The sequence below is a fragment of the Pipistrellus hanaki genome, assembly GCF_964339955.1.
Source record: "Pipistrellus hanaki genome assembly, chromosome: 8".
Classification (NCBI taxonomy): Eukaryota; Metazoa; Chordata; class Mammalia; order Chiroptera; family Vespertilionidae; genus Pipistrellus; species Pipistrellus hanaki.
The window spans coordinates 46,343,143-46,359,502 of NC_140510.1; the positions used below are offsets into that span (position 1 = coordinate 46,343,143).

Consider the following 16,360-nt stretch of genomic DNA (forward strand, 5'->3'; position numbering starts at 1 on the left):
GTGTTGCTTCGTGCACTCTCCCTTTTATTTTCACACGCAGAGGGTCATATGTTGAACTACCTCTTCTTCACTCCCTCAGGCATGAGGTTAAAACCCTGAGATTTAATATGTTAAGGAAATTCTTGGGATTTCAATGCACTACCTCCAAGGTCTCAAACAAGAAAGGATGTTAGTGAGAAGGCGAAGGAATTTAGTTTCTCCTAGAGCCAAATTCTACCACTGATCTATGAGCATTAAGAGACTGTTATTTTCATTGTTGTCTTTCTTCCCTATCGTTTTGTTTTGGATGAAATGCCAAGCAGAAAAGCAAAGACTGAATTTTGGAATAGAGCCCTATATCACCTTAATGTATTTTGCCTCTAAGTTTTCATTCACTGTCTTGTTACCATCTTCAATATGACTTGGAAATTCAATTTTAATGCTGGTTGAAGAGCGGCATAGATGGATCTTCTGGAATAATAATTAACACCTCCCCAAAATATATTTAACATGGAAATAAATTATGTGAATTTTCTGTTGCTGATTTATTGCCTACTATTCAGATGCTATTGGGGTTTGCTTGTTTGCTCATTGGTCTTTGGGTTTTGGGGTGTATGTGTGTGTTTTTTTCCTCCTGCTTTATTCTTAGCTGTATTTCCAAAGCACATGCCAATGTACAGTTGGAAAAGACAGAACATTCCAGAAATAGGCAGGGGAATCCACTGTGGGACTGAAATTTCGCTACAAGTAACCCATATATGGGTAACCTAGTTTACTGTCGCTTCCCCTCTCAGCTCCCCGTGCCTGCCCTGAATTGCCCTGGGATTCACATGCTGCTTCTCATTCCTCACAGAGCAAGGCTGGAGTTGTTCAGTTCCCAGCATGCCAGAGCTGCTCTCCAAGAAATCTACTTCAGTTCCATGTAGGGAAAAAGAGTCATGTTTTAGTAACTACTTCAACTTGCGGTTTTTTCATTGTCTTCCTGTGTGACTCTGGCAAAGTACATGGTCTCTCTTCCTATAAGGAGAATATGGGCCATAAGTTAAGTTGAAATGGTTTCCTGGGATCTAAAAAAAAAAAAAAAAATCTTTGATATGTGAAAAGTTATTTATTCATGATTTGCCGACTTTTGAAAAGCTGATTTTTTTTTTTGTTTTGTTTTTTTATCCAGGTATACTGTGATGTCAGGAACACCTGAAAAAATTTTAGAGCATTTTCTAGAAACAATACGCCTTGAGCCAGCTTTAAATGAAGCAACAGGTAAATACCTAGAACAGTTTGTGTGTTCACTAAATCCGTGCAGAACACTGTAAAATAAAAATCCCGAGTTCATTCTCAGCGTGTGTAGACAAAACAGTTTTAGAAGGAAGTTGTTGGATTAACATTCTAAGAGCATCCCTGTGTGGCCCTCCTCTGCCTGATCCATTCCCGGCTGTCCTTCGTGAATGGCTCAATCTCCTTCAAACACATTAGGATAAGCCTTTTATAGGCATATCTTAAGGTAATCACTTACTTTTAAGCCTCACCTGAGAATATGTTTATTGATTTGAAAGAGAGAGAGAGAAAGAACATTGATATGAGAGAAACATCAACTGGTTGCCTCTTATGCATGCCCCGACCAGATCAAATTCATGTCTGGGATCAAATCCACAACCTAGGTATGTGCCCTGATCGGGAATTGAACCTGCCATCTTTGGTGTTCAGGACGATACTCCAACCAAGTGAGCCTCCTGGTCAGGTCTCATAGGATTAGCACTTAAATTCACCTTTACAGACATCTATTAGGTTATCATTTAAATTCTTTCTATTCCCATCACAGATTTGCTACTGCCTACACAAGAGGCACAACCTCACTCCAGTGGAGTAAAATAGTCTGTGGTTGTAGAGTCATGGGCTGCCCCAGAGTCTACACATCACTTATATTCGTTTGCTGGAATTGATGTAACAAAGCACCTCACTCTGGGTGGCTTAAACAACAGAAGGGTAGTGTCTTGCAGTTCTGGAGGCTAGAAGCCTGAGATCAAGGTGGCGGTAGAGTTGGTTCCTTGCGAGGACCGTGAGGGGGAACCTGCTCCATGGCCGTCTCCTGGCCTCGGGCTTTGAGCCGGCAGTCTTCAGTGTCTGTGGCTCATAGATGCACCACCCAAACTCTGCCTTCATTGTCACATGCGCTCCCTAACTCTTCACATCACCTTTCTTCTGTGCATCTATCTCTGTTTCCAAAGTTTCTCTTTTTATAAGGACAGCACTCATATCGGATTAGGGCCCACACTGGACCACATCTCAAGCTGACAATACCGACAAAGACCCTATTTCCAATAAGGTCACAATCTGAAGTATTGGGGATTGGGACTTCAACATGTCTTTTTGGGAGGATAAAATTCAACACAGAACACTGCCTTACAGTAGTATTCACTAAGATTCAGAGATTGGAGGGTGAATGAGATGAATCTCGTGGGTGAACTGAGTGTCCAGTTTTACTATCATTCTCCACTTTGGGAACCATCTTGTGTTAACTTTGGAATAGTCTACATTCAACTTAAAAAGAAAAATTCTATGCTATGGCCTGTCGTTCAGAATAAAAGGTTAATATTGTAAGCAAACTGAATTACATGAAAGAAGATTTCTCACTAAAAGAAGTTCAAAGGCTTATCTAAAAACCCAGTGGTAGTTCAAGGTCCATTTCCACCATCTGTGAGTGACATTACTATTTTTATATACCTCCTAAAAGTGTTTTAGCTCTGATTACTACTTATTTTAGCTTTTCATTCCAGTTTCTCATTTTATAAAGAGATTATCTAAGATCTTTCTTTATATAGTGAGTTAATTGGGGAGTCATTGTTATAAAGCCAGGCTCTCTGGCTCCAGGGCAGCTATTTTTGCCTCCGTATTTGTTGAGTATCTCCCTGGGAAAGCACTAAGCTGGTGCTCTGGACTAGGCACTCGCTGGCGTTCATAACCTACTAGAGGACACAAAGGAATGTGCAAATAGCTGGACCATCAGGCAGGATGCGGTCAGTCTTCAGAAGCACTTGACTAGTTGAGGGAATCGGGCAATGAAGAATATAGCCTTCAAAATGGCCCTGAAAACAGGCTAGTGTCTAGTCACTGGAGCCTGGGGAAAGCTCACGCTGAGGTGCAACATTAGTACTGACATAGGAGCTGTCAGGTCAAGCAGCTTGGTTTTGCTGGGTGATTGTATACAGAAGTGGGAGAAGGGAGGTAAGGCCTAAGCATTTGACTATAGATCCTGGAAGATCTTAAGTGCAAAGCTTAGCATTGGGGAGAAGGTGATGGGCCCCATGATGAGAAACGAAAGGATGCAATGAAGTGGGAAACCCTTGGCATTTATATATTTACAATACAGAATGCAGAGTTAATAGTGAAGCTGGCTTATGTCATAGAAATGAACACCTTGGGTTTGACAGTACACTTTCTTAATTTACCAAAGCATCTATTTTCTGCCTTAGACCTGTTCATTTGCTAGACTTTTAACTTCTAGGACCAGCACTAGTCACTGAGTGACTTGGGAAATCATTTTTTTTTTTTTAGTATAAAATGATTTTTAAGATTCAGTTCTCAGGAATATCAGAGTTACTACATACAAGTAGAGAACAAGGAAGCTCTAGTGAAATGTGGCTGCTGGGTAGTTGCCATGCTACTGGCCACTCCCCAGCTCTGCTGAAATCCCTGCTTTAGCAAAGTGTGAATTACTGTATAGCACAGGCCTTCTGGGACCCTCATAAGCAAGGATCATCTCCCCTTTCCTCAGAGAATATCTAAAACATATAAAGGAGATCTTAGATGTCACACTTGGACAAGCCAAAGTCCTTTTGTACTTAAAAAAGTTCTGTACAGCTTCTATCTGCATCCTCTCTGGTTCAGTATACTGGGACTGAATGACTGGTAACACCGAGTAATGGCAGGATGACAGCTTGGGGTTACATTTACCCCTTATATTTTAATGAGTATAGTGGTATTATGGGATGTGGTAGAGGCGTTTGCTGACACCATCGTGGTAATCATATTGCAATATATAAATGTATTAACTCAAGACATTGTACACCTGAAACTTACATAATGTATTTTAATTTTTAGATGAGTATAATAGTTAAACCTTTAATCAATAATTCCAACTTTACCAATATAAGTTCATTTAAAACATAGACAGTAACGTTTATCTAATTTATATAGTTAAGAATTTCACATTTCTCACCATTTTCTGTTGGAAAAGCTATGTGAGTTTCACAAATCTCAGCCAGTGTAGTTCATGTCTTGATTGAAAGTCCCCATGGCACCTTGGATTCCAAGTCTCATCAGGTGGATTCCATAGGCTCTCAGGCCTGTCTTCGCTTGCTTTTTCACCAACGCTGACTAGAGAGTGTTGTCTTTATGATGAAAAACCAGCATGAATTCGGAATGAAGCAAATGAGGCTTATCTTTGGGACTTGCCTTATTTTCCCTTCCATCTCCCTGATGGCCTTCCTTCAAAACAACTTCAACTACAGGACAGTCACCATTTTAATCTACTAAAGAGCTTTGTTTTGCTTCTGTTGCTACTCACAGCCTCTGTCTTTTCCTTTCCATCTTTTGTTATCTTCGCCAATTCTCTGCTCTTACCACCTTTTTTCCTGTAATTCCATCATCCTCTCATCCTTCATGCTTCCTCTGGAAATAGGTGAAAAAGAGATAAAGAAAAGGTGATATTGACCATGTTTCTTTCCATTTACAGTACTATCCATGGGTTGTGCTCTCTCTCTCTCTCTCTCTCTCTCTCTCTCTCTCTCTCTATATATATATATATATATATATATATGTGTGTGTGTGTGTGTGTGTGTGTGTGTGTGTGTGTGTGTGTTATTTTTATATGCAGTGCTTCTGTATACAGTAAAACCATAATTCTCCAAGCCAACATATGAGAACCATTGGTCAAAAACCAAAGAATAGACACACTTGCTTTCCTAAAGATTTCTCTAAGAACCTAATTTCCTTTTCTGCTTTGCATTTTCTTTCCCCTGCAGATTCTGTTTTAAATGACTTCGTTATGATGCACTGTGTTTTTATGCCAAATACCCAGCTTTGCCCAGCCCTGGTGGCCCAATATCCTTTTACTGCGAAAAGTCTCTGTTCCTTTCAAGACACCCTATATGTACATGACCGCTATCTCACCCCAGCCTCTGAAGGTAAGTCATGGCCCAGGCAGAGCTGTGCTTTCCCCAGCAGAGACCCCAGCTCTCCTGGGCACGGTGTTGCTGTGTCATGTTGGAGGATTTCTTCCTTATTACTGGTGCAAAATGGGAATAAAGTCACCTCCTGAAGGTGATACGAATTAGGAACATACATACCTGGGAGGTAGGCTAGAGAAATTATGGAGAAAAATCTGAGTTTATTACTAGGTAATACTAACCTGGGAGGCAGACATTGTATCTGTTAGGATACCTGGAAGGTTGGGTTGTGGCCTGCTTGTTTTCCTCCTCTAAGCTGTAGTATTAATCAGACCACTAACCCACTGGCTTAAAGACATGTTATCATTGGTAGTTAGCTTTTCTTTTACATTTGTCCTAGTCCAACCTTTCCTCTAGATACTGAAAATTCATTCCTTCATTGCTATTTTTTTTTTATTATCGTTACATTTACTTTAATAAAAGTTATAAAACTTGAAATTCTAATGGCAGTTTTTCTTGGCAGCTTGAAAGTTGAGTTTGTTTGGGGCAGTTTTTCAATAGTCTGTTGAATTGACCACTTGGTATACCATGTCTGGCTCAGAAAATGTAAATTAAGTAAAAGAAGTAAATATTACTACTAATAAGTCACACGCTCAATTTGGGGGTTGGGGGCTATGTGAAAATGTATTTTCCCATTCTGCTTTATTTTTAAAGCAACGAAAATTTAGAACCCAAAACACTTTGGCCTTTTGTGAGCAGTTAAATATATTGAAGGAGAATAGCTTTCTTTTTTCTGGGCAATTCAATCAATACTGGGAATGCTTTCCTTTTTCAAAATTATAATTGCCCTACCTGATTCGCATTTTCTTGTTCACCCATCATTCTCTCTGAAGTCAACAGAATGCATGAGGATAGGAGATTTGAGTTGAATGTGTTATTCAGACGGAGCTGCAAGAGTGAAATTTGGGTTTTTATTTGCCTGAGAACTATCTTACTAAGTAAAGACAGCTTAATGAGACTTTCATATTTTATATATTCTTTCTGGCTCATAATCAGTTTTTCTCAAGAAAGATTAACATACTCAGAATCTCTCTGTACTCTTTTAGCTCCATACACGGTAGTCATTCTTAGATCTTTGAGATTTGTTGGAAGGAAAAATAAAAACCACCATTGAATATACACTAATTTTTTCAATAGTACATGGATAAGCATAAGTCAAACAAAACAAAAGAAGAGCCTTAACCAGTTTGGCTTAGTGGAAAGAGCATCGGCCTATAGACTGAAGGGTCCCAGGTTCAATTCCGGTCAAGTTGTACCTTGTTTGTGGGCACATCCCCAGTAGGGGGTGTGCGGGAGGCAGCTGATTGATGTTTCTCTCTTATAGATGTTTCTCTCTATTCCCCTCCCTCCCTCTTTGTAAGAAAAATATAAACAAAAATAAAAAAATACTTAAAAAAAAAAAAGAGTAAGAGAGTGCAGTGGACTTACAACCAAAAGAAGAGTAGAAGTACTGTGGACTATAAGTCATGTCATCTTTACTACTCGAGCCCCGAACACTAAGTTTATTTTTTGCAAATTCTGATTTGTTCATTTATTAGCTTGTCCTCTTCAGAACTGATTGAGAACATTTGTTACCAGTGACCTCTGTTTTTAAAAGAAAACAACTCAAGTCCTGGCCATTCTAGGTAGACAGGTATGGCAGTAATGATGTTGGGGGCGAGGGGAGGTGGAGACAGAGTAGTGAACAATAGAATGGAGAGGAGCCAGCCTGTGTATCCAATCCCAGTAGATAGAGGGAACCCAGGGTGGCGGGGTATCATCTGAACCACCTAGTGCCCTGGACCCCCTTCATCACACCTGGCCCTGCAGGAACCTAGGTTCTCTCCATTGTTCCATCTGGAATCAATTCCTTATTTGTCAGGTACCATGCTAAGAGCATTGGCCTGTAATATACCATTTGTGCTTACACGAGTCTATTGGGTTAGTATTAGCTTTATGACACAAATGAGGATTTTCAAGTTCAGAAAAATGAAGTGACATTCCCAAGGCAGTGACAGAGCCATGATTCACCCAGGTCTCAGGATTCCAAGCCTGGGTGTGCCGGCTTTTTCTTTACAACTTACCAGTGTTTCCTTAAAAGCTTATCCTTTAATTACCATTTAAGAACATTTCTTGACAATGTACTGCATAATTGAGGTGGCTAAAACCAAAGCGGGCCTAATTTATTGAAAGCAAATCCATGGAGTGTCCAATAGGACATTTTGTAATGATGGGAATGTTCCACAGCTGTGCTAGCCCGGTAGCCACTAGCCTTGAAATGGGCTATTATGATGGGTGAACTGAGTTTTTATATTGTATTTAATTTTCATTAATTTAAATAGCCTCTTGGGCAGCCTAAACCTGGTCCTTAGATACTGGGAATAAGAGTCTCAAACAAGAACTACCGCTCTGTAATGCCCAGGGAGAGTATGCCTGGGAGGGTGTGCCAGAGAGCTTATCCTGCTACGTGCAAGCAAATGGAAAAGGCTCTATCCCAGAAGGCCATACATGTATAAGTGCTTCTATGTAATGCTAAGGATCCAAATTTTAATCCCTTTCTATCTGGGGAGATGTTGTATACGCAACTTTTTTTTTGTTATGAGTAACATGAAACAATCTTGACTGGCAACGAATGAAGGAATCTAAGAAGAATATGGCATAGCTCAGAGAACTGAAGGAATCTTTGAAGAGCCCAGGCCTTAGAAAGGGGCTCAAGGCAGCAACGGAAGGCAGTGCTGTGGGATAAATCTACTCCAAGCATTCTGGGCCCTCATCTCCTCCCATATCTCTGGAAGGAGGGGCCAGTTAGCCTAGCTTGGGTCACCGCTGACATCTTGGTCAAGGGAAGGCGATGAACTTGACTGGAGGGAGACTGTCTATGAAGAAAAACAGAAAGTGCAGAAATAGATGATGGGCAGACAAAAACAACATACGCAAACCGTGTAATACCACATGCACAGCGACAGGGGGATACAGTGTAAAACTGAACAAGGAAGTTCACCCCATGTTCTTAACATGGGCTGAGAGGATATTAAAATACTTAACCAAGTTCCATTTAAGCACCCACGCTAAAATGGGTTGCTTTGGCTGAGTGTTTTCAAAGTACTTAATATGTGACTTTTCACAGCAGCCCAATGTAGAAGTCAGTATTTTCACTCCTCTTTTTCCAAATCAATAAATTAGAATAATGAAAAATTATGAGTTGCTCAGAGAAAGGTAATTACTAGTACAGAAAAGATTTAATTCTTGAGCTACTGACACTTATTTCTGTCCTTAATCCACATTGTGTGTCTCCTCCAATTTTGCTTTCAGCACAGAGGAAGGTGGTAGAATTCTGTTTAACATTAATATTTCAGGCCTTTTATGTGCTAATGAGAGAGAGTCTCTATTCATTAGATATGCTTGGGACATGATTTGACCTGATGAATACAAGTGCTTTATAATGAGTTTTTAAAATTATATTTGTTCAGTTTCTGTACTTTTCATCTCCAGTTTCTTTAACTTTTTAAAAATCTATACTTAAAATTCAGTTCAATCTTCCATTAGTCTTTAAAAGGAATTTTAAAACCAACTATCACCTCACCAGGTATTACTATTGTTAACATGTTAGTATGTATCCTTCTAGTCTTTTTTAAAAAACATATAGATTTGTAATTATAAATATAATAATGGACTCATACTATAAATAATTGTGTGTGCTTTGTCATTAAACAATATTTTATGAATATCTTTCTTTGCCACTAAGTACTTTTCCACACCATTTTTCTAAATATAGATAGCTTTGTCATTTTTAAAACTAAAACATTCTCATTATTAAAAAATTCAATTTACAGAAAAAAGAGAAGAGAGAAAAATTCATCTGGTATCTCACCACTGTTTTGTGGAAAACCTTCAAGAAATTTTATATAATTTCATATACATGAGATCATGTTATATGTGGGGTTTTTTTTTTTTGTAATATTTTTCTCTCTCTTACTGGTATGTTGTGGATATTTTTTCAAATATATATATGATGTACCTAGTTTTATCTCTCTCTCTCTCTCTCTCTCTATATATATATATATAGATATATATAGATATATATAGATATATATATAAAACTAGGTACATCATTTTTTCAGGCAATTTCAGAAGCATTTATTGGGCATTTACAATGTGTCAATATAGTGCTGGGCAACATAAGGTGACAAAGATGCATGAGAAAAACACATTATCATTTTTAATGACTCAATATTATATGGCAGCTATATCATAATTCACTTTCTTAGCCTCTTCCTATTGGATATTTAAATTATCTTCACATTTTTCCTGTAACAAATATAAGGGGATGAATCTATGTCCTTCTAGTTAAATCTTTGCCCAGATAGGTAATAATATTCTTGCTTTAAATTTCTAAAAGTAGGCACAGAATATGTAATATATTAACATGTTTGGTGTTCATTACCAAATTGCTCTCTGATTGTCTTAATTTCTGTGTTTCATGACTACACTCTGCTATATTTTTGTTTATACAAATATAGTCAGCCTTTCCATTCAGTATATGGTCACAACTAAGTTAACATTATTTTGAATTTAATAACTATATCCTTGATTCAGAGCATTTTCATACATTTACTTTATAATTCTAACACCTAGCTCTCACTTTGAGACAAAAAAAAAGGACTAGTATGATATTTATTTCATTTTACATGTAGGAGAAATCAAGGACATGGAAGCCAAATAATCACCTATGATTCCTCACATACTGGCAAAAACATCAGGTGGCACTTATGAGATTCTAGTTGGAGTGGACATTGTAGTTGACTCCCTGACATCAATGTATCTTCGTTGGTCATTCTAGCTACTTACAGTAGGTGGCTGCCCTTGACCATGATTGGTTCTCAAATTGCAGGCCCAAGGTACACTGGTACAATGAGACTCAAAGAGAGACTTTCTGGGTAAAAAGCTTTTTCAACATTTAAGAGAGAGAACAGGAAGTCTGTAGCCCCAATGCCAGCATTTGTCATTCTATAGATGGTAGGGGAACGAGCCTCATGAAGAAGCTGAAATTAGTAGAGTCAGGAAAGAAAATGGAGTCTATGATGACAGAAACTAATAATGTCCTAATAAACTCTCTGTTATGTCAACAAATGCAGGTCTCTGTTGTTTAGGATTGATGGTTCTTGTAGCTGAAATAATCTTAAGTGACAAATGGCTCATATTTAAACTTATAAAAACTTGAATACGGCAATAATTTTGGTTGGTCAAATATTTTCTATTACTATTCTAATTTCTTTTGACTTAAAAGTCAACACAAATTTTATACTTTTTGCATGGAAAAATTGTTAGGTTCTTGAATTAAAAGGAAAAAAATAAATATACAGAATCCAGATTTTTCCCTAAGTTTGAGTTGAAACTTTTAATCTGTATTACATCCTTTATACAGGAACAAAATAAACACAACAGATTTCCTACTGAAAAAGCAGGGTCTCCATCATTTATTTCCCTGTGACATTGGCCTGAAGATGTTCTCTTTAGAAGTTGTCTTGGGTTCTCTAAAAAAAAAACAAAACACAAAAACACATTTTTTAAAATTTGCTTTTCTTATTGATACCCAAACAGTATCAGGTTCTTCCTATCTAGATGAAGCAAGGTTTTTAGAAATATATTTTAGATTCCTAAGGAAGATGGTTATCTTAAATTTTGCTGGAGCCACATTTTACCATTGTAGCTTCCATTCGGCTCTGAAAAGTGGTCTGTATGTCACCATCAGAGCAATTTACTTCTGCAGATATACCAGTGAAGAGTTTATTTTCAATAAGGAAGGAAGACTTGGTTTAATAATGATATGAACATGATGTGCTCTTTGAAATAAAAAAAGATCGTATTATCAGATATTCTGCCAACTGTTCTACATATGTTTTCTCGGCCTCATATCAACACTGTGAGAAGTATTCTCTCTTTACAATAAGAAGTGAGACTGAGCAGTGAAGCAATCGGCCCCACGGTACACAGCTGATAGGTGTTAGAACAAGATTTGAACCCAGTAGAAAAAAAAAACAAAAACATATTCTGAGCAAGGAGATGGGAGGCATCTAAAGAAAATGACGGCAGGAAATTGCTCCCGTGAGCTCAGTTAGTAGGAACACAGACCCATGAACAGCATCACAGAGTTAAAATTCCAAAGCCAACCCTTTAAAGGACTTTAAATGATTTCCAGAACTGGTTCTATAGTGATCATGATAGCTAACTCTTACTGAGCACTTAATATGTCTCAGATACTGTTCTACATGACTGATCAATATTGTCCCATCTCATCCTTAACAACAGTCCTCTGAAGTTTACAAATGAGGCTCTAAATGGTTCATAACTGACTGAGAGTCTCACAGTTTGTAAGGGGGGAGCCCGGATAGGATCTCAAGTGGTCTAATTCCATAATATGCATTCCCCAGGACATGTTGCATCAAAGAGGGAACAGGCTCCCTGCTCAGGATGTTTGGATCCTGAGGCAAGCAGCATAGGAAGGAGGCCCATAGTATAGTGGGAAAAGCAAGAGCTCTGAAATCAGAAGGCCTGCATCTTACAAACTGTATCACTCAGCAGTCATCCTTAACATCTCTGAGCCCTGTCTATATAACAGGGGTAGTTATACCTGTCCTTCCCACCTCCTCGGCTGTTGTGACCAAATGAGGCCATGTGTGTGGAAGCATATTATAAACCATAAAGCATCTTATACAGTAAATGTAAATATATTAGCCCACATAAAGAAATTATTGCTGACCACTGGCTCAATGGATAGAGCGTCGGCCTGCAGACTGAAAGGTCCCAGGTTCGATTCTGGTCATGGCATGTACCTTACTTGCAGGCACATCCCCAGTGGGAGGTGTGCAAGAGGCAGCTAATCGATGTTTCTGACTCTCTATCCTTCTCCCTTCCTCTCTGTAAAAAATCAATAATATATATATATTTTATAAAGAAATTATTATACCATCATGAGAGGTATGTGGCATAAGGTAAATATATATATATATATATATATATATATATATATATATATATATATATATACACACACACAAAAGCTTTGTCTAGTCAGTGGGCATATGACCCCCCAAAGTTTGTTTTCAGCTGCAAGCAGAGATCTTGTATGCAAAGCAGGGCTTTAGGAAACGACAATATTGAAGAGTACCAGTTTGAATGTTGATAAGTGTTTTATAAATAGCTGCATAATTAGCATATACTTACTGCAAAAAGTATACATAATATTTTATTCCCTGTTGTAGGCTGTAATGAATCTGCTGCCTCTACATCCTAGGAGGTTTTCACTTACTTTCCCCCATGATCATTTGAATACATGGAACCATTATTAGCTGAATTAAGAATAAGTAAATGAGCAGTAAAAAAAAAAAAAAAAAAAAAATACAGAAAAATTACAGGTGCCTGTGGTGAGTAAGATAATAACTAGGTAAAAATATATGAAATAATTACAGTGTTTGAACGACAGAGCCAGCATGAGGAAAATGACTCAATGGAAGATTAAGCCTGCTGTTGGCAGGGTAGGAAGCCATAGCCCACACTGTGGCCTTCTCCTTTCCCGACTCTCAGTCCTAGTGCCTCATTGAAAGCAGGTCCAATCCGACCGCAGCTGCATCTACATGTTGCCAAAAGAGCTGGTCCGATTCCATGAAGATTGAGTCACTCCGAGTTTGTGCTCCTGTAATAAATCACTAAATGATTCTGTTTAAAAAATGTACCAGACATTTTGGTGTTTGTGTTTAGTCAACCTGGTGACACTGAGCATAGTCTAGCCTAGAATGTGTCTATGATTTTTCTGACATTGCAATGCTATGGAATGTCTGATAATTTAGATAAAGGGTTTTAGAGAGCTGTGGTAAGATAAAAAGAATCTTCTATTTTTTATTTTATTTATTTATTTATTTATTTAGAAAATTGCATTATATATTGCACTCCAAAGAGTGTGATTGAATTAAGATAAGCAGTCAATCAACAAACACTTGAGGCTTTTTAAAAATACATATTTTATTGATTTTTTACAGAGAGAAAGGGAGAGGGACAGAGAGCCAGAAGCATTGATGAGAGAGAAACATCCCCTACTGGGGATGTGCCCGCAGCCAAGGTACATGCCCTTAACTGGAATCGAACCTTGGACCTTTCAGTCCGCAGGCCGACGCTCTATCCACTGAGCCAAACCATTCGGGCAACACTTGAGGCTTTTTATGTTTCCATGTGCCCAGACCTTGACTAGAAAATGTGGAGATGCACAGTGAGTTCATTACATGGTTGTTACTGTTAAAGATTTGGATTGAATGCTGCCAGATGGTAAGGATTCTTAATGCCATAACAAGAGAAACCTCAAGTTAGGATTTGAATGGCCAGTAGATTTAAGAATGTTTGGTTAGTAGTGGTGAGTTGCCGCTTTCTAAATCAACAGATATCGGACAAGAGAACTGGTTAAAACTATAGCCAGGAGGATATAATCAGTTAAAATTTCTGTGCTCTCCTGACATCAGAATGTCAAGGCTGCAACATTTAACTCTTGATTTCTTGCATGTACTTTGTTGTCTTTGAGAATTTGGGAGGATCAATTTCTACGTCTCAGATGGATTTCCCTGTTATCTAACCTGGTTCTGCTGTGTAATATATGTTAGCATAAAAAATATGAATGTCAAATAAAACACAACAGCATAAACAGGTAAACAGTACTAGGTAGGGAGATAAGAGGACTGAGTTCTAGTCTTAAGAATTCCATTGATAAATTTGGAAAAATCACCTCATTCTTCCTCAGTTTCTTTACCTCTAAAATGGTGGTTTTCAAGGAGATATAATCAAAGGGCTTTTGCCGCTCACAAATTCTATAATTCTGTCAATCATCTCAGTATTAGTGATGAGTTGGCCACTTTGACTCTATGGCCTTTTAAGAATTGTGTCTAAAATAACAATTCAGTGACTAATTCTAGATTCTCTTTTAGAACGCGCCTGTGTCATTTCAGGTGTAATCCATTACATATAAAGTCTCCGCTGTGTCTCTGAAGAACCTGATTCAGCAGCCTGCTCAGGACTGGAACGGTGTGTTGCTTAGGGAGGGCACATGTGTGAACTCACCTATAAAAGTAGTATTTCCCCACCTCTATTTTAGTAAATCACATCTGTAAGGGGAAAGGCAAGGCTTCGTGAAACAAAGCAATGCTTCTCTTTGTTTTTTCCAAAGGCAAAAATGCTTCATGTTTATGAGACATTAGAGAACACCTCTTCCCCCAGATCCGGTGAGTTCCAGCTCCCAGGAGACTGGGAGTTACTCCTGACGAGCAGTGTGCACTCAGCTCTGGTTTAGCTACCCATCACGCTGAGTCAGCTCCAGGAAACTTGGATTTTTGCCCCTCAGATAAAATTACTTAATAATTTCATGAACCCAAGCACTAATACCACTATTTGGGGCTGTGGGAGCGATGATCATGGAAAGAGCCTTGTCTGGATTTGTAAAGCCTGCCATTTACTCACTGACCAAGGCTGAGCAGATCTCCCTGACCCTGTCTCCTCATCTGTAAATATTTCCCCTGCAGTTTGTAGAGTGCATTATGGGATCCTATGAGCACATTAAGCATATTTATTATACACTGTCAAGCTCTTTACACATTTGAAGTGTTAGCATGCTAATCCCTCCAGTCAGATAGTATATCATTGTTGACAACGGACAAATTTTTCAAGAGGAAAGGACAAGGAAAACATTTGTCTTAACCCTCAAAGACACGCTGATTTAGTCATCCTACAAGGGCCCTAGAGGGTAGCCACAGGTGTGCTGCTCATACTCTGTAGCCAACACACAAGCATTTGTGTTGGTTCCTGGAATCCAAATCCAGATAACCTGGAAAGTTAGACTTATAACCACTTGATATCAACTTGAAATTTCAAACCATTTCAGCCCCAGGCAAGTGGGAAAGACTTCTTTTCTCACTGACTCTTGGTTGAACCAGTACAAATTTTTATAATATGTCAGGAATCATTGATTTTGAACTGCCATGTACCTGACTATGCTGCTAGTAACAATAAAAAAATGGTCATAAAATGTCGTGCCCAGCATTGCCATTCTTTTTGTTGTTGCTGTTTTTTTGTGTTGTTTTTGTTGTTGTTGTTGTTTTGGGGGAGAGTGGGGGGAGAGGGAAGGGCGAGTTATGTGTATAGACAATCAAGAGACCAAAGGGTTAATCAGAAAAGAAATAATTTTCACACAAAGTGATCTTTCTTCCCTTTTTTTTTATTGTAAGTTCAGAGAGAATTGTGGCAATACAGGTTAAGCAATTTTCTTTTTTATGACTCCCGTGCTCAATTTATGAAAGCCATTTTGCAACCCATTTACATGCAGTCCACCTTGGCTTTAAGGTTCTGTCATTTACCTTGATCATGATTATTTATGGTCTTTAGAAAAGGCCTTTCACTGGTGTAGTTCTCAAGCGCGGCACAGCCAGGAGGCAGTTTTCTGCAGAGCCTTTCAAGTCCTAGTGGGAACCGAAGGCGCGGCCAGCCTTGTAGGCAGGTCTGAGACATGGGGCTAGGTGGCTGAGGCACGGGGCTGTTGTGTGATGTGGAAGAAAACTAGCTGGGATTCGGAGTCCTGAGTTCAAAACCCACTCCACACCTCACTATGTAATCCTGGCCATTTATGCTCCTTTACTGTCAGTGTGCTCACTTGCAGAAAGGGAATGCGATACTTTCCTCATAAGACTATGAAGTAGAGCTTGACTGTGGTACTCTATGTGCCAGTCACAGTGTAAGTTATAATGAGGGAAATCGTTCTGTGAACCAATTATCTGTAATAGTCACTGAAAAAGGAGCAGTATGTCTAAAATCTTCCCTGATCACATACTATAGTCTCCTTACTGTAATCCACATAAGGATGAGTGTCGAGAACAGGGACCTTTACCTGACACATGTAGTGGGCACTCCATCAAGCATTTGTTGTATTAGTAAACAAATAAAATTTCTAGATAAAAGTCCCTGTGCTAGGTACCGTCTAGAATGCAAGACCATAGTGTATCATCTGAAGTCTCAGAGAGCTTATAGTTTATTTAAGATGGCTAGCCATAAATGCACAAAAAGCCAATATGAGTTAGTGGTGGTTTCAGACAAGAGAAGAAGGAATGGTATAAAAACTGAGACCCTCACCAGATCAATACAGCAGG

The 16,360-nt window shown here is 38.6% G+C and overlaps 1 protein-coding gene across 6 annotated transcripts in view; it reads left to right on the plus strand.

Annotated features, from left to right (window-relative positions):
* RAPGEF4 (Rap guanine nucleotide exchange factor 4) overlaps positions 1-16,360 on the plus strand; it is a 244,770-nt gene that overhangs the window by 192,209 nt on the left and 36,201 nt on the right. For all 6 annotated transcript variants that reach the window (XM_084892292.1, XM_084892293.1, XM_084892297.1 and 3 more), the window contains 2 exons: positions 1,151-1,239; positions 5,001-5,079. In XM_084892292.1, coding sequence (XP_084748418.1) covers positions 1,151-1,239; positions 5,001-5,079 — 168 coding nt within the window. The remainder of the gene's footprint in view (positions 1-1,150; positions 1,240-5,000; positions 5,080-16,360) is intronic.